General features: G+C 34.4%; 1 protein-coding gene across 1 annotated transcript in view; it reads left to right on the top strand.

Annotated features, from left to right (window-relative positions):
- Positions 1 to 26,398, top strand: part of LOC149801754 (cytochrome P450 3A24-like) — a 49,739-nt gene extending 23,341 nt beyond the window's left edge. The window contains exons 9-15 of the mRNA XM_089956842.1: positions 2,193 to 2,314; positions 5,706 to 5,811; positions 14,471 to 14,628; positions 15,535 to 15,623; positions 25,203 to 25,340; positions 25,682 to 25,844; positions 26,324 to 26,398. Of these exons, the coding sequence (XP_089812968.1) occupies positions 2,193 to 2,314; positions 5,706 to 5,811; positions 14,471 to 14,628; positions 15,535 to 15,623; positions 25,203 to 25,340; positions 25,682 to 25,844; positions 26,324 to 26,398 (851 nt within the window). The remainder of the gene's footprint in view (positions 1 to 2,192; positions 2,315 to 5,705; positions 5,812 to 14,470; positions 14,629 to 15,534; positions 15,624 to 25,202; positions 25,341 to 25,681; positions 25,845 to 26,323) is intronic.
- The last annotated feature ends 1,505 nt before the right edge of the window (positions 26,399 to 27,903 follow it).

A 27,903-nucleotide genomic window follows, 5' to 3' on the forward strand; every position in this document is an offset into this window, starting at 1 on the left:
CTGCTTCTCATTATAGCGTTGACAGGCAGCATACTTTCAGAACAACTTCAGCGTCGAATAATACCCATCGAATACCTAAACTCGCAAATTAATTGGATAGTAGCTGACCTAATTGATCCGGGCCCTCTCATAAATCGAGACAGAAGAGGCTACTAGCCGCCTGCATATCTGATAGAAATCACAAGAAATAAACCGCACGTTTAAGCATGATAAGAATACTACAAATTGCCTACCGGGTTTTACTCTGGTTTGAAAAACCAGTTTTGATTAACTCTTTGTCTCATTAATTTGATCCATTTGAAGATTGTTCGAAAAGAGCACTTCAAGTTTATACAACCAAGACAACAAAATTTTAATCACTTAGATATCATTCGTGTTATTTTGGATAACTAATGTAAACTATGTACACGAAATGCTAAATTCACAAGGAATAGGAAAATTAACAACTGATTAGCGAAACTGGTTAGTGAGATTCTAGTTACAGTATGTAGCTTACACACAATTGGGAACAGCCTGATTTAGACTACTGGGAAAAATTTGACAATCAGTACATCCCGGCGCTTCAGAAAGTTCAGGTGGCGTTTGGAGACTCCAGCCTACGCTTCCATTTCTGCGCCTGGGCATGTGTGTTGAACCGCAGGCAATTCAAAAAACGTTGAGTGCTTGGCTCTCTTTCCCACTCGACGTAAACATACAATTAAAGTGACAACACTAACTTGCATGCAACTTGGCAAGAAATTAAGAAGCATGCCGCGACAATAAGCAATGAAATTAAATCGTCTTGCTATCCATAATTTACCAGACATGCGTGAATTCAAGTATCAATACAAACTTAACCGTGGCTTTGGTTCACCTAGAAAGGGTTGTATGTCCTACGCTGGGTTGTGGAATTGGACTTTCTTGAATGGAGAAGATATGCGAAGAAACGTGGCAGCTACTACAGAATGAGCAAACACCTCGAGAAAAAAATGCTCTGGAGTTGAAGAAGGAAATGAAATAGCAAGAGTGGGAGACGTATACAAGCAGCAGAAGCTCCAGCAGGAGACATGTCAGCAGTTTCAGTAATGGCACATCGACAGCTACAACAGCAACAGCAGCACAGCAGCCACATGAACCATAAGTAGAACCCTAAGTCACAAAGGAGGTGAATTGCGAGATTGAAGCATATCAGCCTCACTTTGTCCTTCAGGCGTCAGTAGAGTCCAACTCTATGCCTGCGGAGCCTGTCCATGAAGATGCCAACACCAAAGGAAGTGCGACAACTAAATCCGTTCTGGTCAATATTCAAGAAAAGGATACTAGTCATTAACTGTAAACTTCTCTCTTTCTGTTTTTATGTTTGGTTATTGGGTATATATGATTGTATGTATATATTATAACAGTATGATAGATCCTACCCCATTCCCTTGTGTGTTTGTACAAATTTGTGTATAAAAACAAAATAGACTCTTCTCCACTTCCTTAGTATGTATGCTTATATGTGTGTATTGATAAAAAATAACGCCTATCTTTGTGTAATGGTGTGTTGGATAGTGTATATACGAGTTACCTCTCTTGCCTTTGGATGTGTTATTTGATGCTGGAAATTATGTATCAGGATATGAGCCAAGCCACATCCCTCTGTATGCACAATGATTCAGTAGATATTAAGTGTTCATTTATGTTTTGTCACCCTCCCCAGGACACCGCTTGGCCGAGTGGTCTAAGGCGCTAGCGTTTCAGCTCTCTCACACATGTCACTTCTATCCGCGTGAGTTTTAGTCTCAGCTCGACCAAAGTGGGAAAACTGTCCTGTAGCTTCACGATGGTATGTGGTACTTCCATGTGTCTTTCCGGGTTCTTCTTCCACCAACTATACTGGCCCCATAAATGACCTATCATATGCTGAAAAATTACGTTAAACCAAACAAAACCGAAGCCAAATCACTTTTCGTTTTGTAAAGTTCCATAAGGAACACATAGACTAGAAGTTCAAACCACATAAGAACTTCCTAATGTTAAAGTTCCTAATGGTCCGCAGATACTATATGTTCAATCACCATAGGGCCCAATGATGCCCTCCTAATGTTAAAGTTCCGTACGGCCCATATATTGCTAGAATATATGGCATTATTATATGTTTTACTGGAAATTATATTTGAAAAGTTACATTTGCATGGTAAGGTTATACCCTTTACAACGTTATATTTTAGTGATGTTTCCTGATCTTCAAAGATTTATTCGGAATATACCACTGATGGACCAGAAGGCAATAGACTTTTTCATAGAGGCAACCAAGTCGGTGATGAATGAGCGCAGGAAAAGCACGTCAGATGTAAGAACGTTTAGAAATCTTTTAATTTTGAAGACGAAAAACATTAAAAACGTTAGATAATGATTAATGGAGCACTACTGCACAGCATGAAAAAATACAAAATTCAAAGAAACTTTAGGGATCTGTAGTCCTTATAAAAACTAAATTTTCTGACCCATAAAGTTCTGTCGAACAGTTGGGTACACATAGATAATCGAAGTGAAACTTTCAGATTTTGAAAAGCGTCAGTGACTTTTTCGAGTTTATAAATAACAAACACGTACAATGTACACGTATTCGAACAACGACGGCTTTTACAGTAGAAACTGATGATGAGCTGGAAAAGTTCTACTAATTGTAGTTAACCGCTCCGGTGGCCTAGTGGTTAGAGCGTCCACCTCAGATGCGGAAGGTCGTGGGTTCGATCCCCGGCCGAGTCATACCAAAGACTTACAAAAATGGTACTAACAGCTGCCTCACTCAACGCTCAGCATTAAGGGGTTAGTGTTAGGACTGGTTGGCCTGGTGTCAGAATAATGTGACTGGGTGGGACATCATGCTACATGTATGCGGCATGATGTCCCAGTGCTAGACATCAATGTAAACTGTCACACTGCAGACATCGTAGCGATATGACTGAAAAATTGTTAAAGCTACGTTAAAAATCCAATTCACACACACACACACACACACACACACACACACACACACACACACGTGACATTCACAATCATTCTAATACTCATGAAAACAAGTACAATGTGATATATTGACATAGTCGCTAAAATCTATAGTCCTAATATTTTGTGCTTCAATCCAGTTGATATCACTGCATATAAACTGATTTGATATAACATATGTAATATTATACTCTTAACCACTTCCAGTTTCTAGTATTCACAAGACACAATATAATTCAGAAAAATGATCAAGTTCACATAACAAAAGCTCTCTATCGTTCAGGCTTATTTATTAGACACTTCATCTGTCTGTATGCTCTCGACAATGTATCTGATTCAATTAACCCTTTTCCTGGACAATACGTTAAGTTAAAACTGTACTTCTGCAGTCTTAAAAGCATTCTCGGAAATCTAGGCGGTACGGTAGATAGAGTTTTCTTGAGGATTGATTCAAGAGATTTATGATCCGTTTCAACTTGTACTTGACGACCATAAGTATATTGATTAAATCTTTCAAGACCAAATAAAACAGAAAGCAGTTCTTTTTGGATCTGTGCATACCTTGTTTTTGCATCTGTCAAAGACCTTGATGCAAATGCTATGGGTTTGCCTGAGTGCATTAACACTGCTCCAATTCATGATTTTGATGCATCACAACTCACAACGACAGGCTTCTTAACATCGAAGTATTTCAACACAGGTTCTCTGCTTAGAATCTGTTTGATCTCTTCAAATGCTTGCTTATGTGCAGTTTCCCAAACAAATTCGGTGCCACTTTTCAAAAGTGCTTCGATTGGCTCTGTCACTGTAGACATATTTGGGATAAATTTCGCTAGATAGTTGACTGCACCCAATAATCTTTCAATTCCTTTCTTGTCCGTCGGAGCGGTCGTTTCTGTGATTGTTATTACATTTTCTGGGTCAGATTTAATACATGTGTCCAACGTAGTACACTTCTGTTAGTCCAAATTGGCATTTTTCAAAATTCAGTGTCAGATTTATTTCCTGGCATCTCTTTAAAACATGTTTCATTTTTTAATCATGATCTTCCTTTTAAGTTCTCCAAACAATTATGTCATCTATATCAGTCTTCACCCCAGGCAGATCCTCAAAACACTGTGCCATGCGTTTCTGGAACACTTCTTGAGCAGATTTAATACCAAAAGACAATTTAAGGTAGTAATATCTACCGAACGGTGTGCTAAATGTTGTCAATAACTGGCTTTCCTCATCATGGGGTATTTGCCAGTAACTATTATTGGCATCTAGTTTGAAGAAAACCTTAGCTTCAGCCATCTTTGTGGTTATATCTTCAACTGTAGGAAGTTGATAATGCTCTCGCTTGACAGCTTGATTCAAATTTTTCGGATCTAGACAAATTTATAGTTTTCCCCATTTGGGTTTTTCAACAAACTACTAATGTACTGACCGATTGTGTTGGTTCATCTACTTTCCGTATTAGATTTTTCCGCTTCATCTCTTCCAAAGTTGCTTTAAGTGGTCCTCGTAAAGCTGTAGGTATCGTCCTTAGTGGATTAGTGACGGGTTTCAAATTTTGTCAATTGCAAAATGATATTTTTGTTTGAGGCATCCTAGACCTTTGAACACACTGGATAATTCTTTCACGATAAGATTGTCCTTATTTCTGTGAACATCGCAAATAACTTGTATCAAGTACAAATCTTGAGACTCTTTGAACACAATAATAGGTGTTTGGTTTGTTTTCGTGAGGTCTTTGTAGCAACATAATGTTAATACCGTATATTAACACAAGGATAATACATTACAATGTATTTTAATTCTTTTATCAAATGGGCGGCACATGATATATTTTTTATTATCACAAAATTTAATATAAAAGCATAATCATCCACTCGTGTGGTTTGCGGTTTGCGCCTTAAATTGTCAGTTTGGTGTGTCTCGTGACCGTGCTACGTATCGAGAAATTTGTTTTTTTTAGACAAGGAAAGCCCTACGTATGTTTAAGTTCGTCTTTAAACACGATTTTCAACCTTTTCAGCTCGAACACAAGGTTAATTTCAACATTATTTTGTTGTTGACGATTCGAATCTTACTGAAAATACGAAAGCAAAGGATTTTTTTTTTACAACTTTGTGCTGAAAATGTATGCAGTAGTGCTCCTTTGAATTGGCGCATCAAGAATATAATTCAGTCTGGAACAATTTAGACGACAGAATAAACTGACGGAATACTTGAACGCTCAAACCAAGGTCGTTGGTTATGTCTAGGTTCTTCTGGACTGTTCCTCTATAATTTCTTGAGACCACATCTTATGCCGCTTAATGAAGCAGATAGACCGTTGATTAATGCCATCCACGAAAAGAAAATAAAGTTTAATGTGAGTCAATTACATAATCTCAAATACTCTTATTAGACTGGTTAAAATGTATCAGATTTGTATCCTTTGGTCCAACTGTTGGAAGGTGAAGCTATATGTTATTGAAAATGTAATTAGTTTCCTAACAAATGTATTTTTAATTTTAAAAAATGGCTCAATATCAAGTAGTGTTCTTTATTCTTTCTTTTGAAAGTTTGGCAAAAGATGTTATTAAGTCATAACGCTTATCCACGTGCCCCCAGCATGGAGGACAAATGGGGATTAAACGTCTAGGTGAAAATGACCGACACAGAACCAACCAAAAACAATTTGTTCAATGAAGACAGCCAGCTCAGTACTGCAAACTGGATCGTATTTTTCTTTTCCTATGCAGCACTACAGAGACCTCATTCAGTTGATGATCAATGCACACAAAGAGCAAAGCGACACGACCACAGAAAATGAAGAAGGTCTGAACTACGATTCGTACAAAAAGAGGGGTAAGATATTTTCTTTTACCGTCCTTGGATTGTGGGATGGAATTACTTGATGGCCACTGCTTTTTAACAAAAATGTAATAAAAATCATACATGAACCACTTCGACAAATCTAACACGGCATCTCAAACGTGAATCCGTTTGTTGAGCTTTATGTGTCGTTTTCTTTGTTTTATCGCGACAATATTCTCATAAAAAATTTCATGCTGACAAAATCATCGTCTGACACAAGTTTATTTCTGCGGTTGATATCAGTAACTAGATCAATGTTTACTAGCTTTCTAATATTTTCCATAGTTTTTCCAAAAACAGGGTTGTTTATAAACTTAAAGAAGCTTTCCTCGGAATCAGTTTTTGTTACAGCTCTCCTTGAAGTGTTTGAGCTAATATAACCTCTCAGCCTTGGTGACTAATTGAATTTTAGGACAAGATGAACTTTTTCTTAACACAGGACCACCATCGGCTACTTCTTTTAAGTTTTTGTTATGCAAAACATAATTTCTCTTGTGAAGTAAATTTGGAACGAGCTTACTTACCATAGGATTGTTTTCCGGTGATGCCATTGCTTGTTGTTTTTTTTTAGATAACAAACTATAGTCGATTATCATTGATTTCGCACAGAACGGATAATCATTATGTAAATTATGCAACGAAGTAGGATAGGCAGGATCAACTTACGAAACATCGTCATGTATCTCTTTTCTGTTTCACTTAAACACTGGTCAGATGTAATCCAAAGAAATCCACCAAACAGTCTTGGTTTTGACATTGCATGGTCGTAAAGGTTATATTCATCAAGACAAATGATGTACTTCGATGAAAGTTTAGGATCATAGTTTTTCATATATTTGTTGTTTGCTTCAGATTATTTTTTTGTTATAACGCTAATACCACCACAGATACCTTTTATATAAAGTTAAACATATCAAAGCCTGTTAACAATTCTAACTCTACCTTGCTGAACTTTAGCACAGCATCCTAAGATAACCAAGCAGCAGAATAATACCAACAAGGATCGATTCCATAATTATTATAGCTCACTTTTCGAAAACTTTTAAATACATCAGCTAGGAATAATGCATCCGTTTTCAAATACAGACCACGATAGTCGCCAAATGTCTTGCAATTGAATTCTTTCCAAATATCTTGGACGTATTTGTACTTGTCATCAGTTATATTTTCGATTTTTAGATGCGAATAAAGTTTATCTTTGTCCGCTAAAGAAGTTTCATCAAATTTACTCTAATCGTCGAGAAACTCGTAAGGAAATATTCTCTTTTTTCTTAACAAGCTTGTCTTATCACCAAACAGTCTTGTAGGTTATAAAACACATTACAACCTTTCACCATATCATCTAACGATATTGCCATAAACTGCATGCCGTCGACAAAACGCAACTTACCTAAAGTAACCGACATATACTTTTCAAAATTATTTAGAATACACTTGATCACGTTATCAGGTTTTGAGCTTGACTTTATTTCATGATCACCAAATGCTTCTACGATAATATGACTGTCATATTCTCCGAAACTGTGAAGAACAATTGGAATAAAATCTCGAGCAGGAAACTTTAGATTACACTTGTCGTGAGCGATCCACTATATTGTCCGGTCAAATGACTATGATCACGAACTTTTTTGTTACCAGTCGCAGGCTCGGTATGTGCATCAGATTTACATCTACAAATATGACACAATTCGGCTTGCTCGTGATTAATTTCCTTCTGAACCGTTAGTTTTATAATTTGAGCAATTCAAGAAGATTAAAAATAGCATCAACTTCGTTAATCAAATTGCTTGAGAAGCCAAATAGACGGATTATTACCACGATCTATTTTAATAGGTTTGGATAAACTCTGATTAACGCAACACAATATCTTGTACGCAACTCTGCCAGGAACATGGTTTTGATTTTTTCTTGTACTTGATTTGTTAGGATTATTTTCTGCATAAAGTACAAGCTAAAGGAAACACTCATCGAAATCAGTGTAGATAACGAAAGGAACTTTCGTCTTGTGTTTATGATTGAGAAACCGCAGAGCTTTTTCTTTTTCGCATGGCATTGTTATTCATTGTACTTCCGAAAAAATATTGTAGATTCTTTTATAGTTTTTCATCGTCATAGCAATCGTGTAAACAACGATAACAAAAATATTTTTTGTTGTTTTCTTTGTTGTATTGTCATCCAACAAGCTCGTTAAAGTTCGGAAATGCGTCTCGGATTGACTTTTTCACGCTTGTCAAGGCCAAATACGTTGACAGAAATATTGTTTTGCTTTTCAAACTTCGGTGTTTGATTTTCTACTACGGGAAAGTCAATACCAGTAAAATTTAATTTTGAAACATAACTGAAATATTTGCCAACACGATCAGCGTTTTTATGCTGGAAACGTCGCAGAAGGAATGGCTCACGGGAAACATTTGTTATTGAAGTTTTAAACTTTGATGCAGCATTTGTTTTGTTTTTTATTTTCTGCGTACGCTATATTTCATCGTGGGAAACAAAATTTAAGTAATCATCTCAAACTTCCAACCTGAACCTGATGCGGTGAATTCCTCTGTTTTCTTCCAAATTTCCTGGTGTATAGTATCAGCTAGCGAGGAAATATTAGTTCCAGGCAAAACATGCTTGAATTTTGCGCCAATGAAAAGATCTGCAATTTCTTCGTCAACATCATCTCCATAAGCGTATAATTTTGAAAATATAATGTGGTATTGCACTAAGACCTTCAAACCTTTGTGCAAATCCAGTTCACGTTTTATAGTTGGTTCTAACACATGAAACAAATTTGTCGAAGTAAAATTTACCAAAACGATTTGTTTATCAAATTAATAGATATTATCAAAGCCAGCAAAACAGTAGCTATTTTTCTAAGTTCTCCTAGAAGGCTCTAATTTGCGATATCACGTAACTTTAGCATTGTATTATAATACTATTTACAAATCTCTAATTGTGTTACATGCAATTAAGCAAATATATTGCTTATAGTATAACGACAGAAAAAATAATGACAAGCGCAAACGAGCAGGAGTACTATAGCGTTCACCCGAAATATGATATATTGGCGGGAAACATGCTAGTGTCGGTGAAAATTTAAAATCAAAGTTAACATTTGGTAAGGCAACTCTGGCGAGTTATAAGATTAGCGTAAAATCGGAAGGAGATACAGCGCGAACAGAAATGTTCAGGAAAGATTTCATCTACTCGTTGTTTTGCGGAGATATTACAGCAGGAAAACGAGTTTACAGAGTTAATGGTTCGGTAACTGATGACATCATTGCAAATCTTGGTTTACAAGATGAAGTTCAGCCACATCCATTATTTGATTTTACGAAGCAAAAGATCGAGGAATAATCAGACATGTTAAAACAAAAAATCATTAGGAAATGTTATCAATAGCAGATATTTCCAGGTTCGTGTTAGGGGAAGAGATACACACGAATATTTTCGTTATTCTCACATAATCATTTTCGAGGTTTTTAATGGACCAGTTCCGTAGGTCATTTATCCTGGCCTTGTGATTAATCATATTGGCAGCTCTAAGACAAATAATCGTCTTGAAAACCTTGAGCTGGTAACCTAACAAGAAAATGTGATGAAAGGTAAGGGTGGAGGAGTTAATTTTAGATTACTAGCAAAATCTATTGTTTCATTTAATCTTGAAACAAACAAGGAAATATAACTTTCTTCAATAAATTTGGCTGCTCGATATTTTAGCTTTGTTCCAATGTCTGTAAAGTTTGTTGCAGATGATAGAAGAAGATCAGCATATTCAAAGAGATACAATCCTAGTATCATCTTTCGATACAATAACTAAGCTTTATTCAGTATTTTGATTAGTTCTTCCCGGCTAACACAAGAATGGCACCACAACATTATTGTGGCTTTATCGTAAAAAACCCCCAAAAGAAACAACTTCTTGTAATTGCATTTTTCTGCCTCGGTAAGCAAAACTTTATCCCTAACGTTGTCAGGACCACTACTTATCAAAGCCATGTTGAGAGAGACAGACTCGTAGTTCTTCCCAAAGAAAGCTTGTCTGACGGCTTCTTCAGGCTCGCTTCGATTAACTATTGTTGCTTTTTCATGATATATTATTTCGTCCATCTTATTTTAGAAAAAATAGACTAAAATTAATTACAATATAAATCTGCTTGAAAGACTTGCGCATATTTACTCCGACGCAGTGGTAATAGTGTAATAATGACAAGCGACGCTGGTGATAAAGTTGTTGATTTACCACCGTCACAGATGTTAACCCACGAGGACGAAGACGACAATAACACCGTTGTTGATAAAAAAACATTACGAAAGATCAACAACTTGGTGATATGATGTCAAATATCATATTGCAAAAAATAATGAAATTCAATTTTAGTGATGCGGAAAATCAATTATTCTGGCAATTGATAAAGCCGTTTATGAACACCGCGAGACGAGGTCGGCAAAAAAGTATAAAATTTGATGTTGTGTTTGTCAAGATCTTGAACTGGAAGTCTGCGGCGTTGCCGCTAGCGCCAGATCGAAAATCATATTTAATATCGATATGCAGGACTGTAAAGTGTAAATTGGTCTTACTCAAATACTTTGAAATTTACAAAAACATTATTTCTCACTACTGCTAGTTGGTATCCAACTATTAAACTTGTCGCTGTAACCGCGCCACTTAACAAGACTTTTCTTGCCATCTTTTTTTATTACTCTTTCGATAACAAATACATTTTGATCTGTTTTCTGTAGTTATTGTTCGTAAATACTTAAGTTTTTCGTCGAATTTACTACTGGATCTTGCAAGGATGAAACGATGATGTCAACTGGGCAACGTCGTATAGTACAACAAACACGTATATTTCAACAGCTCAATTCTTTCAGCTTTCAAACCCAATCGTGTCATACATATGCGAGGACCACAACTGAAAGACGTCATAAACACTTTGATATTATAAGCAGATACTGTCATCCTGATGCTTAAGTTGAAATCCTGCTAAACAATATTGCTTGAGCTTAACAAAGAAAATATATATCTGATAATTCAATCGGATTTGATAAAAACGCGAGCTCACGGTGGAAGAAAGCCAGAAGGAGATCGAATAAATAATAATCATGGTCGTCTTAACAAACTAGCGGAAGATAAATCGAAGAATAAGCAAAAACAATAAATTGAACGATATTATTTTAAAACGAGAATTTTTAAGCATCTTGGCATGTATTACCACCACAAACGAACCCTACTTAAAGTTGTTAATGCAACAACAGATACGGAGCTAATAATCAAAGCTTACTTAAATACAATTTTACCAATGATACGTAAAAAACCTGAATTTAATAAAAATTATTGTTAACAAATCCCTAGCAATAATCAAAAACATCCAGGCAGAAGTTGATAATTATAATGCTGCTGAGCATAAAATGTTTTTTAACGAAGTCGATCAGTAAAGTGTGAAGAAAAAAAATTGATTCTTACTACGACATTAGTGAAAGAGATATTGTTCCACTGATATCGTTCCAACGCTCTAGACAATTTTCAATAAGAAATTATTACACTGAATTCAATAAAATAGCCATGCAACCATATGAAAAATTATTGTTAAAAGTAAGTTCTTATATTCATTCTATCCCAATTGATAATAATTTCATAAAAGCAACGCTAACAAATTTCACAGTTGCATACGCAATTATCAGATAACATCTTGTTCTTAAAACATTTACATTAGATTGGTACTCGGGTTTATAGATGCCATGGAAAGAGAATACAACGGTTTGGTAAATAAAAGTTTGTATGAGCGTGAAGTAGGAGGCGTGTTTAATTCCTGCAGCTGATTAAAGAAAAATGAAGTATTAACCGATCAACGATACAAAGATACTTCGTATGCTGTTTATGGCATGTACCAATATTTTTTTTAGCTGATTCTGCTAATAACAAGTTTCATAAATGTCTTGATTTAATTGTTGGTACTAGAACTTTTACTGTGGTTTCAAAAATTGTAAGATAATAATAATAATATTGAGGAATGAAATTATCGATTTCAATCATGTTTTAGGGGAGATTCCAAAATCAGATGTTGACGCACTAATGCAATATTACCAGTTTTATCATAAAAGCCTTTGGTGTGTAAAAAAAATGCTACAAGTATTACAGCAGAATACTTTCGGTAATATATTTACCACTGCTAATGACCGGCTCTGGTATAATTTCAAGCGGAGTATCATTAAACCCATTTTTTAAAATAATATATGGCGCTGGTGTTTCTCTTGCAACAGCGTGTAAAACATTGAACATCGACTTGAGACAAAAAAATTCTTGTAAAACAGCAAGCGCAACGTACAAAATATTACTTGATCAAATACGGTCTTATCTGCGCGGTGTAAAATACGATATGGACAATTTAATACGTGAGTTTCCTATGATTGGCAATATGTTAACATATATTCTCCCAATGAGTGTTAGCAGGTATGAAAAAATTATCAAAAGGTATGGTGATGACAGAGTATGAAATATTGTCTAAAAATAAGATAACAGTAAAAGATAGCAGAAACGGCAAAATTAAAAACCTTATGATTGACAGGAAACCGTTGACAGTTGAAATGAACAATGAAACATCGGGAATATGTTTCAGTAATTTAGAAAAATTAAAACTTTCGCTTGTTAGATGTGGCAACAGCGAATACTTCAAATATCTTGAGCAATTGAGCCAGGAATTGTCATCAATTTTTAATAATTTCCATAATCCGATAAGTCAAAAAAATATACTAAACTTACCATTGATCTCGATCGGTCAAAAGTTGTTTGAATTGATAAAACTATCCGCTCAATAAAATGGCAATGAAAGATTTGTTCGAATTTCGTCGTTTGGTAAGCGGTAGAATAAAGTTCTGTCTCTATCATCATATAATGAAATATTTCTGATACCCACAGTTGAAACACTAATAATAGGTGAAGAAGTTGTATAAATTTGACTAAAAAAATAAAATAATGTATGTATACATTTCGAACTGCTTGTTTCGAGATTTAAAAAATATCAAAATAAAGTATTCTACGTGAAAGATATAAAGAAAAACTACTAAAAAAATGAAAAATTAGACGTAATGGCAGAAATTGGTGATTTGAGTATTAAAAATGTTTTTGTCAAGAGAATTACAGAAATTACTAAAAACACTATATTCGAAGAAAAAATTAAAAATATGCAGTGCTTAAAATTGTACATTCTAGTAGTTAATGATTACTGGGTTACGTAACAAATATCGGAGATTTTTCATAGACTAAGCACAGGTATCGTTCTGTAAATCGGTCAGTAGCAGATGAAAAGAGGTGTTTCTGGATCGGTGACATTAGTCACATAACAAGTACAAAGTATTTCGTATTCATCCTATGGGTGGTGTTCCGGAACTCGTCTTTGTACTTGTTTGGACGTTTTTTGAGTCTCTGAGCCACAAACCTGGTTTTCTTCTACAACTAATACTTCGTCCAGAAAGATTTATGGATTCTACTTTCCATAACGAAGGCATCCTTCGTTACAGTAGATTTTGTATTTTGATTCATTCATGCCCAATTTATCTCTCATTGAAAAAAAAACCCAATTCCAAATGTTTTTGTTCATTCACAAGTTTTGTGTTTAAGTTTGATCTTTCATCTGTGAAGATGTCACAGACGGGGATGTAAGAAAAAATGACACAATCCAATTCACAGTCTCTAAACTAAAAACGGCTCTATTCCTATATACAGTCTCTGATATTACAGATTTTAGCTTTTACTCGTATGCTATCAACTCTGCTTGGTGCACGACATAAGAATATGAATCATGTTTCTTTACTGCTACCCAGGAAATTGGTTGCTTACACAAATAACATTCAAACTGGGGACATATTTTAAAGGGGACAAAAATAACTAAAATACATTGTGTGTTGGAAGAAGACAGGAAAATATCAATAGTACCTGTGAATAATTTTCTGGAAATATATAGATCTTCCCAATAACGTCACTAGCAGACGACATTCTGCCCATTTTAATTGGAGGATGGGCAACCAGGCAGTTTCTCCTATATGTGACTACCAAAACTGACCATTTCGAACAAGGCACACTGAAGCAGAATCAACTGATAAATTACAAATAAAAGAGAAAGCCTAATTTGCGTTCTGTTTATGTATATATTTTCGTTCCAGTATCTTGAGATTTAATGATTTTTATTTCAACTTCCAAACTAAAAAAAAACTCAACGGTAATCTGCTAGCATACCACAGATATGGCTGCTGATGACGTGACTCGGGAACAATCTAGGGGAAGAAAAAATATGTTCTTATCCACTGCACTGATAAACAATGAGAACAAAGAACAGCTTAGTGTAAATTAAGTCATTTTTTCATTTTGATTAATAATCTATATTTTCATTGTGAAGAGGTGTTCACTCAAAACATTAGTCTATTTTACCCAGACTTTCATTTTATGAAGGTATATTTATGAGTATGCGTTTTCTCTACACAAATACTCGATTATATATTTACACTGATAGTGTCACTACTATTAAACGTTATTAATTGTGCATTTGCGTGTCTGTCCGAATTCATTACTCTTGGCATGTGGATAAATCAGTTTGCCTGTATGTATGTATGTATGTATGTATGTATGTATGTATGTATGAATTTCTTTAATTAATGATTGCAGGCTTGACAGACACTGAAATTCTGGCAAATGCACTAGTTTTTCTTCTGGCCGCTTTTGATACCACGTCCAGTCTGCTGACATTTGTATCCTACTGCCTTGCGGTGAATCAGGATGTTCAAGATAAGCTGATATCGGAAATTGACAAGGAATTAGGCAAGGTAATTCACAAGTCATGCATGCCAGAAATTGACAGGGAATTAGGCAAGTTAAGCTCCAAGTCATGTATGCCAGAAATTGACAGGGAATTAGGCAAGTTAAGCTCCAAGTCATGTATGCCAGAAATTGACAGGGAATTAGGCAAGTTAAGCTCCAAGTCATGTATGCCAGAAATTGACAGGGAATTAGGCAAGGTAATCTACAAGTCGTGTATGCCAGAAATTGACAGGGAATTAGGCAAGTTAAGCTCCAAGTCATGTATGCCAGAAATTGACAGGGAATTAGGCAAGGTAAACTACAAGTCATGTATGCCAGAAATTGACAGGGAATTAAGCAAGGTAAACTACAAGCCATATATTCCAGAAATTGACAGGGAATTAGGCTCTGTAAGATCGAAGTCATGTGTGCCAGAAATTGACATGGAATTAGGCAAGGTAAGCTACAAATCATGTATGCCAGAAATTGACAGGATTAGGCAAGGTAAACTACAAGTCGTGCATGCCAGAAATTGACAGGGAATTAGGCACGGTAAACTCCAAATCATGTACGCTTGTTCTGGTAAATAAAATATTTGAAATGATTAAAAAGACTGTACACTACTGATGTATTAATTTCTTCCTTCAATATTTGTTTTTCTGTACTTTATTTCCTTGCCAATACGTCTGCTGCACATATCAATATTTGAATTCAAAATTGTCCTTTTTTAGGATATACAATACTTCTTATCACAAATTCCTCTTCACAGAATGCCCTATATTTTCTTATGTTTGAGCTTGAGTTATTGGCAAATTACCTTGGCTGATAATGTTGAAATCCTTAACCACGATCTGGCATTCTTTTGTGCGCATAATCATATATGAACTGAAACTATTGGAATATACATTTTTTTCTTTTCTTTTTTTCTTCAGAAACAACCAACGTATGACAACATTTTCAAATTGCAATACCTTGATATGGTAGTGAATGAGACACTTCGAGTGTACCCGCCTGCGACAAGGTCGGTATCTTCAGTGTTGATTTCGAAATATAAGTCGAATATCGTGTATGATGTTCCTCTGATTTTTGTTATAAATATCATAAACCAGAAGAGCTTATTGGAGTTTCCGTTATTTGTTGTCCGTCTGTCCGTTAGCACATGTTTGTTACCTCTACTATTCCTAATCTATTTGGATGATTACAATTACACCTTAAACAAACATCTTCATGTTCTAGTGTGGCCTAAATGAAAATGGTTCCGGTCGGATATCCAGTATGGCCACCACATTGTCCATCTTGAAAATCTTGCTATTGCTATTCCTTCTTCATGGATGGTGATATCAACATTGAGTTTTCAGTGAAAGACTTTTCATTATATCTAGCTGATCCAATGTGGTTGCCACAATTACCATTTTGAAAATATATTTTGTTATCGCTATTTTTCATAAACGGACATCATATTGACATGGGATATTTACCAGAAGACTTCTTGTGATGTCTAGTTGGTTCTAAATGAAAATGGTGCCAGTCTGATATCGAATATGGCCACCATATTGGCAATTTTCAAAATCATTTTATCTCTACTTCTTATGAATGGATGATTATATCAACACGGCATTTTCATCAGAAGACGTCTTATAAATTTAGTTGTTCATAAATGAAAATGACACTAATCTGATATCCACTATAGCCACCACGACGTCCATCTTGAAAATCTTGTTATCGCTATTCCTTGAGAACTGAAGGTCACATCAACATAGGGTTTGCGTGAAATATTTCTTTTAATGTCTTTAAACTACTTCAAAAATTGCATTGAAACTTTATACACATATTCATCCCATGGTCTTGTAGGTCTTAAAAGATAATGGAGCCGCTAGGATATCCAATATAGCTACGAAACGAAACGGCTATCTTGAAAATCCTGTTATTGCTAATCCTCCTTCAGGATGGTCGTATCAACATGAGGTTTTCACTAAAAGACTTTTCATGATGTCTAGTTAGTCCTTAATAAAAACAGGGCCGATCTGATACCCAGTATGTCCGCCACAGTGGTCATCTTGAAAATCTTGATACCGCTACACCTCCTGAACGGAAAGTTACTCTGACTTGGAGGTTTTCCCCAAAAGACTTCTAATGATGCCTAGTTGGACATGAACATGGTGCGAATTGGACATGCAATATGGCCGAAGCACTGGTCATCTTAAACGTTTTGTTTTCGCTGCTTCTACTGAATTAAATGTAATGTTGCCATGGGGATTTCATCCGAAGACTTCCAAATGAAAGTGGTTCTTATCTCACGTCCGATTTGGCCGGTAGAATGGCCATCTTGAGAATCTTGTTACTGCTAACCCTTCTGAATGAAAAGTAACATTATCATGGGGTTTTACAAGAGGACTTCGTATGATGTAAAGTTGATCCACAAAGAAAATGTTGTTGATCTGATCGTATGATGTAAAGTTGATCCACAAAGAACATGTTATTGATCTGGTCGTATGATGTGAAGTTGATCCACAAAGAAAATGTTGTTGATCTGATCGTATGATGTAAAGTTGATCCACAAAGAAAATGTTGTTGATCTGATCGTATGATGTAAAGTTGATCCACAAAGAAAATGTTGTTGATCTGATTCGTATGATGTAAATTTGATCCACTAAGAAAATGTTGTCATCTGATCGTATGATGTAAAGTTGATCCACAAAGAAAATGTTGTCGATCTGACATCCATTATGACCATCACATTTGTTAATTTTAAAGTCTTGTTAGCCTTGAAAAATATCAAAGATGGTTTCCGCGGTTAAAAGAAAGAAAAGGTATTCTCTTGAATTCCTGAAAATTCATTTCAGCCAGTAGTGACTAAGTTCCTTCGAGGGACTCTTGTATATTTCTAGGTTTCCATCCCTTTTACAGGTTTCTGCTGATGAACACACTTATTTTTGCAGGGTTTTGATCGTAAGTAGGTTTTCGGGATGAAACCTTAACCGGCTCCCTTTTAACTGTTTTGTCCTACCTAGAATCCGCAAACCAGTCAAGGGTGAGTTAAATATTTGGGAGGCTTTATCATCCGCATTGTCTTTAATGTTTGAAGACGTTGTATTGGTCAAAATACAACGTAATCTGCGCAATTACTTGTCTGTCTAAAGCGGATATATAAAGGGCCGTCTAAAAAAAGATTTCAGATAGGAATAGAATGTCCGTTAATGATTATTAGGAAATCAGAACCCCAAGTCTATTTCCAGAAAAAGTCAACATATGTATTATTATTATTATTATTATTACAAAAACATATGTATATTATATAGGCTGTATCATTAATATACCACGAATTTTATAATTGTTTTATTAAGCGAAAATGATGCTTGCTAAGTTGACTTTGAATTTTTTTTTAATGCAAATAGTGGTATATGAAAAGGACAGATACTTGCATTTTACACGGAGTTTATGTTGAAACGATAACTGTTTTGACCAAGTTAGTAAACTCTGCCCAGTGTTTCCGCTACACAATGTAGGTCTGTACCTGTTGCCGCTACTCACGATCTTCTTTGGAAATTGATAGGGTGCTTCTTTTCTTTTCATGAGCTTCTATTTTCATTCATATTGATTAAATAAATAAATGACACGTATGCTTTAAACGTGAAAGTTTGTTTAAATGAGGAAAATACAGAACTACAAATACCGCAATCAGCTGAAAACTAAAGTAACGCGCAACCATTAAGCGACCAGCGAATATGTTAAGTGAAGAAAATAGACTAAGCGAAATGACAATACGGTAAGAGGTAATTCAAATATTTACATTTATTTACTGCTGATCTATTACGCTTTCATGAACATAGCTACCGACCATAGGACTGCGTTTATCTTCCACCTGTCTTTTCCCTTTGCGTTGGTTGATTTGTCGGTATATTTTACTATCATTCATTGTCCCAAAGATATCGTCGCATGACACAACAAAAAATCCGCTATTATTGTTTGTTCCTTCGTTTTCGTCCGTAGCTTGCGGCGGGTGTCGACAGAGGCGTGGCGAGAATTTTGCGGATACTTTTCATACGCTTTTTTTAAATAATATGTGTGTTGTCCATCCCATTGTTTCCAAATTAGTCGATTAGACTGTTGCTTAACCAACCAAGACAGATGGAGACAGACAGACATACAGAGGTAGAGAGAGAGAGAGAGAGAGAGAGAGCTAGAGAGCTAGAGAGAGAGAGAGAGAGAGAGAGAGAGAGCTGCATTCACACAGTTCAATATTCTAAAATGATCCGTTTCAGAACCTTATTATAGGTTTAAAAAAAAAAAACAAGAACGAATTAAAGTATTAGACAGAGTGCAGTATGGTGTGCGTTGTAATCCCCCCTCCCCCAAAAAATAAAAATTGACCATACAATCTCAATAGGCTATTGCAAATTTATATCATTGGTATTTGTGAACACTAAAATGTCCATCGGCGCTAAAAGTACGAAATTAAAGCAAAATGAGGTTTTCAAACAAACTATGAAAAGGTAAAATAAAGCAGTCATAATTAATAAAAATATTAAAACTCAAACAAACGAAGCATAAACAAAACAAGAAAATGTCAAAACAAACAAACAAACATGAATGAAACATGTATACTCTCTCTCTCTCTCTTTCACTCTCTCTCTCTCTCGCTTTGAGTGTGAAAAATAAAACGAGAGTAATACCTTTCTTTTCGCCTTTGTCTTACAACGATATCTCTGGACCTTTGAATGATGGCAAAATTTACAGACAAACCAATTAATGGAAAGGGGAAAAACGAAATCAGAGATGAGGAATAAAAGCAATCTAATGGTCGGCAGCAATGCTAATTAAAGCATGCTAATCAACTGTAAATAATTTAATTATTGAATTACATCTTGTTCGTCCGTCATTTTGCTTAGCCTATATTCCCTACTCTATCCAGTATACTCGTGGGTGACAGAATGGTTGTGTGTGGACTAGTGGTTAGCGCGTCCGCCGTTCAAGAAGCTAACCATGCCGTTGTTCTAGTGTTCTACTTTCTTCATTTGAGCAACCATGCCGTTTTCTAGTGTTCTACTTTCTTCATTTAAGCATCCATGTCGTTTTTCTAGTGTTCTACTTTCTCCATTTAAGCATCCATGTCGTTTTTCTAGTGTTCTACTTTCTTCATTTAAGCATCCATGTCGTTTTTCTAGTGTTTTACTTTCTTCATTTAAGCATCCATGTTGTTTTTCTAGTGTTCTACTTTCTTCATTTAAGCAACCATGCCGTTTTTCTAGTGTTCCGCTTTCTTCATTTAAGCAACCATGCCGTTTTTCTAGTGTTCTTCTTTCTTCATTTAGGCAACCATGCCGTTTTTCTAGTGTTCTACTTTCTCTATTTAAGCAATCTTTCAAAAAGGAACGAAGAAGAAATTGATCATTTTCCAAAGAGGTCTGTAAATATCTGCAATAGGTATAGAACTACCTTTTGTAATGAACTCACTTAGTACGAATATCAATAATTCACTTATTCCGTCAATAAACAATTTTCTGTAGTCAGCCTTAACTCAGTTGGGATTGTAAGTATGTGTATCTGTATGTGATATGAATATAATATATTTAGAGTACATACGCTGTTTCGAACTTCTCGTGTGGCCTAGTGGTTAGAGCGTCCGCTGGGAGTGACATCTTGCTACATGTCTGCGGCATGATGCCCCAGTGCTAGACATCAATTTAAAATGTCACACTGCAAACATCGTAGCGATATGATTGAAAAATACGTTAAAAATCACACACACATACACACACACACACACACACACACACACACACACACACTGTTTCCTTTCAATGGAAACGTTAAACAACTCGTGGTAGAACAAAGATGCATCGCATAACAAATATGTGGCCAAAAGTTGGAATAAAAATCACTGACACTAACAGGTGGTGTGTTAGGAAATATTTTTTTGTCTTGTCAAGGATGAGAAGGGCATTGTTACAGATGATAAGTATATCTCTGTAATCTGCATGCTAGAAATACAACCAATATATCAACAGATACAAATCGGCACCGCCATACTATTGGAAAACCCCATAAAGATGAAAAGACCAATAAGTTGATATGTGTATCGATAATGCATCGTATCGTGGTCTGTATATAGTGAATCGTATTGATCGATAATGCAGTGTCATGGTCTGTATATCGCAAATCGTTTTCATAGACAGGTGTATCATTCCATCCCTAATTTGTATGGCATCTCGGTAGTTGATGTAGTTGTTAATAAGAATGTACACCAAATATATATAATGTAGCTCACATACCTTTCTTCTACCACTTCTATATGTCAGCTTTTTTAAGGAGGTTGTTGATAAATTTAATACAAACAAAAGATAAAGTAATGAAATTATTTAGTTTTACTTTTTATTTATTTTGTTATTTATTTATTTTTTATTTATTTATTTACTTATTTATTTATTTATCGTCAACATATTCCTTAATGTCTTCAACAAAAGAGTGTAATTAAACAGACTTTAATGTCAACTATTGACTTGATGTCATTATACCATTTATTCATTTATATATTCATTGTCAACATAGTCAATTCTATATTCATTTATATATTCATTGTCAACATCGTCAATTCTATATTCATTTATATATTCATTGTCAACATAGTCAATTCTATATTCATTTATATATTCATTGTCAACATAGTCAATTCTATATTCATTTATATATTCATTGTCAACATAGTCAATTCTATATTCATTTATATATTCATTGTCAACATCGTCAATTCTATATTCATTTATATATTCATTGTCAACATAGTCAATTCTATATTCGTTTATATATTCATTGTCAACATTATCAATTCTATATTCATTTATATATTCATTGTCAACATCGTCAATTCTATATTCATTTATTAATGAGTATGTGATAACCATTGATGTCCACAAATAACTTCATGTCATAATCTCATGTCATAATCTATTTATTTATATATTACTTACTTACATTCTTACTAAAATATGTTTATTTATTTTTGTTCATTTGTTTGATTGTTCCATTAGTCATAAATACATATAATAAATCTAACACTATTTGAGATAAAAATGGTTGGTTTAAATCATTGATTGATATTTCACTCTTACCTGAAATCTTTCGAGACAAAACCATTTATGACTGCAGATACTGAATAGTTTGCGGAGATTGAAGTCTATAGTGACCTTGCCCTAATTAATTTCCAATGGTTTAAAGGACGATGACGATACATTTTCCTGACACATATGCAAGCGCCATATAGTACCACGCGAAAAACTGTTAGTAGTATAACACATTTGTAACAAATTTAAACATCGTTGATGTAACATGATGACTTTTCAATGTCAGCTCACACATATTGCTACACATACTGACCTTTGCTTCAGAGAGTCATATTTAGTATTTACAAGCACTTGGTATTTATATATTGGTGTGCTCGTTCGCGTCTAATTGCATGATGACCTCATGAGATCGGACTATACTGTATGCCATTCAAATATTTGCTTTTGAGTGTTTGTTTAAAAATATTTCCTAACTAAATGAGTCTATCACCAGACTCGTATTCATTATAATGAAGTTTCATTCTAAGAGACAATATAGATTTTTGAACAACAACGACTCATTTGATAAAATTCCACAATTCCAGCATGTTCTTTGATGCATGGAATGAAATTTCCAAATGTTTTACGGTACAGTGTAAATGATGGATGGAAGGGATTTCCATATGTTGTACGATACAGTGTATATGATGGATGGAAGAAATTTCCATACGTTTGTACGATACAGTGTATATGATACACGGAAAGAATTTCCAAATGTTGTACGATACAGTATATATGATACACGGAAAGAATTTCGAAATGTTGTACGATACAGTGGATATTATAGATGGAAAGAATTTCCAAATGTTGTACAATACAGTGTATATGATGGATGGAAAGAATTTCCAAATGTTGTACGATACAGTGGATATTATAGATGGAAAGAATTTCCAAATGTTGTACGATACAGTGTATATGATGGATGGAAAGAATTTCCAAATGTTGTACGATACAGTGTATATGATACACGGAAAGAATTTCCAAATGTTGTACGATACAGTGCATATGATACACGGAGAGAATTACCAAATGTTGTACGATACAGTGCATATGATTGAAAAATTTCAGCTCATTTTAGGATACTTATTTTCTTATTGGAAATTCTTACTATGTAATCAGCTTTAAGAACACAACCTTTAAAATGGAAGCTCATCGCTCTTAACTGAATGATATAACTTTAAGTTCCTTCATTGGATTAAGTTTAATTGCCTATTGGCATGCACGCCTTAATAATTTAAGTGATCTAATAGCGTTGACCTGTCAATGATTATCAATTTATTACCTGCACTGTATTCTTGGCCAGCCGTATGTTACTACTGCTATCGTTCTTTTTTATTGCAATGTAATGTTCATACCAATGATAATGATGATGATGACAACAATAATAATGATAATAATAATAATAATAGTAATAATAATAATAATAATAATAATGACAATAACAACATTAATAATAACGATAACAACAACAACAATAATAATAATAATAATAATAATAATAATAATAATAAGAAGAAGAAGAAGAAGAAGAAGAGTATTCTTGGCCATCATAAGAGTTATATAAATAATTTATAACTACTGCTACTTTTTTTATTACATTGTAACAATGATGATGATGATGATACTACTACTACTAATAATAATAATAGAATTACGATATTTAAAGAACCTTCACTAAGATATACATAATGGCAAGAGAATGTGTAGTGTACCGTTGTAAGGTATTTAGCTGGAAGTCAAGATTAGCACAAGACAAAACTTGACTTATATTCCGGGGTTTTGGTGTAACATGTAAATTACCAAAGAAATTTTAATCACATCTTAGCCTGGAATACATCTTCAAACGACGGCGTGTCTTTTCATATAACGATGTACTCATCCCCAAAATCTAAATGATCACAAAAGAAAATTTAATTTTTTGACCTAATTCAGTTTATGGTTAAATTGTACATTACTATCTTTTTGTGGCTTGTAACACTAATAAAATCATATTTTGTGAAGACTTATTCTGAGGTTTTGTCGCTTACTGGATTCTTGTCTCTGGGCCCAAAGTCCAAATCACAGCTTGGAAATAATATTCTGTTAACGACTTTATGGTCTTAAACTAAGTAACAGAAAGAACGAAAACCAACAAGGTTTGAAAATACAACAAATAAGTTATTTCCCTACAATACAAAGTGAAAAGTTTAAAACAACTTACAGTATTGTGAATTAAATCCCAAATAGTCATACAAGTTTGAACACAAGTCCAAATTTATAAAGTCCACACTGAACTCCAGTGGTATTCTAGAGTTCTAATATTGAATATTGATGTGACTTTAGTCTCGAGCGTGGTAGTGTGCGCCAATGGTCAGGATTGTGGCGATGTGCTAAGAGTCTTTTAATATATCACAATAATATCCAAAAAGGTTATTTTCTGAATTTATTATAATTTGAAATTAAATATTTCTGTCCAAGAGCATTAGTGATGAGCACTTTCTATTTCCAGAGAAGTATAAGTTTTATAAATAATTAAACCCAAATCAAAAACTGATTATAACAATAACACTGGATCTGCTTCAGTACGTTAAGCCAAGAATGTGTAATTTCTCAAGTAAACAACATTATATAAAAAGCTAAGATACAAAAAAAAAACCAGGATGAGGGTCATAAAGTTAATTTCTAGACCATTTTAACAACAACAACGTCTGTTACTAAAACTATAAGGAAGAACATCGCAACCATCATGGACACCAAGTTTCCTCATGGGGAATTCCAATGTTCTAGACTCAGATTAAGATAAACAGGTTTATCTCCATTGATAATGATCCTAATATTTAACCTATACTCACAGAAAAATATTGGTATTGTATTATGTTGTTAGCAAAATGAATGTCCCGTGTCAGGTACACAGTGACCTTGATTTTGAACTAAGGTCAGTTGCAAATTACAGGTATACATAACATAATCATTTACAAAGGCATCAAATATTACAAATTAAATATACATAACAATTGAACAATGACGATGATACGGACCATCTGTCGTGCGTGTGCGGGGATATTCTAAAACAATATTATTTTATTCGCATTTTTTTACATTACCTTCAGAAAGAAAGGCATTTTGTTTCATACCCGGACATCACATTGCTATCTCTTTTCGTGCATTACACATAATTGTGTTCCCTTTTTAAACTAATTCAGTACATAATGGTTTCATCGTGTTGATTACAATGTCTCTGAATGTCCTTTCTTTCCCCAAAAAATCTAGGTGACATTAGGACCAAAAATCTTGTGTCTTTATGTCGTACTCCATCTTCATTCTACCAGCTGATCACATTGTCTCTGTGTGTCCTTTCCTTCCAAAAAAGTCTAGATGACATTAGGACCGAAAATATAGCGTCCTATTGTAGTACTCCATCTTCATGCTAATTTGCTTTGTTAGTAGAAATGTGCATATAGAGTAAATATTTGTAACAGATTAAGTGGCACTATATCTGATATATGGGATATTTCAAACAGATTCAATAGAGAAGCATCGGCGGACACGGAAGTTTGCGGAATTAAGATTCCCAAAGGGCTAGGTGTGACTGTTGTGGTCAACGCTGTTCATTTTGACTCGGAGTTCTGGCCCAATCCGCATAAATTTGACCCTGAAAGGTGAGGTGTTGAAATGTTTGGAGAAATCAAGAAAAGTGACAATTAAAACACAGCGAAATTTTTATTTTAAAGAGGAGAATGGTATTTATTTTAATGATTTCTTCCTGATCACCAAACGATTAATTGTAAGAAATAGCAACAATGAAATGTGGTGCTTAAGTTATCAAGAACTTGATAAAACTATTATATCTGAGAGATTCATATTTTAATAATGTCCTATTTTGTAGTTAGTTTTTTTCTTTTTAAAGTTGTGAACATTCATTCAGACGTTATTAGTAGAGATTTTAAAATAACATTGCGAATATAAGACGAGTGATACAATGCCTCCTTGACTTGTGTAGGTTTTCCCCGCAGAACAAGGGCAACATTAAACCGTTCACTTTCCTGCCTTTCGGAGCGGGACCCAGAAACTGTATCGAAATGAGGCTGGCTTTGATGGAAGCTAAGATGGCGATTGTTGAAATGTTGCAGAATTTCAGATTTGTGACAGTACCCGAAACAGAAGTAGGCTGCTCCCATGTTTAGTGATATTTACTTTTTCTTTATTTCGAATTGATTGTAGCATCGTTTGCAGTTTAAAAGTCTAGGAATAAAACATGTATGGACAATGTTATAATATCGACTAAATACTTGGAAATATTAAAAAGCAAGAAAGGTTGAGCTGATGATGGTTATTTATTGCCACTAATATTATAATATTTTCAAAACTGTAAGGGATGTCATATCAGATTTGCATGTATGGGTCCTTCAAGAAGTACGTCCTTCATGAAAAACAACATAACGTTTCTTTAAATACTTTCTTCAGCTCACAAGTAATGGGAACAAAAGCATAAAGGGCCATCCCGAAATTATAGATATAAACTACATTCAAAAGCCACGAACCTTTCATTCACATACATTTCGAAGTACCTTAAGATATACTATGTATGCATAATAAATCAAGATCGTATCATTAAGGTTGATATTTATTTGGGTATTTTCAGATTCCACCAAAGTTAGACAAAGGTGCATTAACCAAACCTGCAAACGGATTGTACCTGAAGCTTGAAGCTCTGTGAAACTGGATATGTTCTGGAGTATGCAAGGCGCTTTCAATTCAGCTCTTTGTTCTTGTTAAATGTGTTCTTTTGAACTAATATTCTCACTATGAGAGATACCAGACAAGCCTTTCTTGACTGATATGAACACGTGATGCAACCACCTTTCCATGTATTTGTATTTTCTTGATCTTGTTGATCTCGCTTTTGTTATTGTTATTTGTATTACAGTTTACAATGTCAATAATGTTGTTCAGGTCTGCAAACATAATTAGGAATTTGAAAAGATAACTACCATTTACACACACACACACACACACACACACACACACACATACATACATACATAGTACGATATATTATCGATATTCACAACTTATTGGTCTTTTCATATTTTGAAGGTCTTTCATTAGGATGGTTGTACCGTTCTGTATATGTTGATATATTGGGTGTATTTCCATCATGCAGATTATAGACAGATATGAACGTATTATCTGCTCATATGCCATTCTCATCCTCAACAAGAAAAAACACACCAACAGACTATCTGTTAAGTGTCGGTGATTTTTATTAAACGTGTTAGACCACATCAGGCTGCCCCATATTATCAGGAAATATATTCTTAAATTTCAGAGAAATTCCTAGCCATTACTAAAAGAATACATCATTTAAAAAAATAATATCACTTACTAATTTCTTCTATTCCAACAGACTGGTTGACCCCTCTTTAAAACGAACAAAAACTTGATACAGCTGAACAGGGACATTTCTTAGACAAACTCAAGGAAGTTAACACAACATGTTATCTTCTCTATAAAAACAAAATAAAGGAATCGGAATGGCTAATATTATCATATGGTTATGGGAAGACATTCACAACATTTTAACTGGATGTTGATAAATGAGATACTTTTTAAATGCACGAAGGATACAAAACTAATAATGTTTTCAAGAAACAGTTCTCATACGTATTCTAGCAAACAATTTTTTGTATATAAATTTAAAATCCACTGCACATCGATGTACATTTTCTGTGGAATGAACGAAGTGAATATGCCTTACTTATAATGGCAGTGCATGTGTGTGCATGTTGTTTGGAGAGCTCAAATATGTATATAAAAAAGAAATTAATATAGATTCTATAATAATTTAGTTCATGTTTTCTTCGGTGTGAGACTAGTTAATTTCATATTAAGTTTTGCAAAACATTTTATTTTATGCGTGTAAATTTGCAAAAAGAACTTCCTTCCATTGATTTTCTTACTTGATTCTATATTATCATATGACAAAGAAAAAAAATTGGTTTTCATCAAAATAAATTAAACAAGATAAAATAGAAAAGTAAGCCTCTCAAAGTTATTCCCAGTCCATAGAAAATAAACGGTTCTTGCAGAGTTTTCTTTTTCTCAAATTACGCCAATTTTTTTATAGTTTAGATCTATGTTCTCTCTCTCTCTCTCTCTCTCTCTCTGTATATGCAACACAAAAATAGATCGAATCCAAGCATAGTGATATACGTTGTTTAT

The sequence above is a fragment of the Sinohyriopsis cumingii genome, chromosome 4 (genome assembly GCF_028554795.1).
Source record: "Sinohyriopsis cumingii isolate HCF-2022 chromosome 4, ASM2855479v2, whole genome shotgun sequence".
NCBI classification, from domain to species: domain Eukaryota; kingdom Metazoa; phylum Mollusca; class Bivalvia; order Unionida; family Unionidae; genus Sinohyriopsis; species Sinohyriopsis cumingii.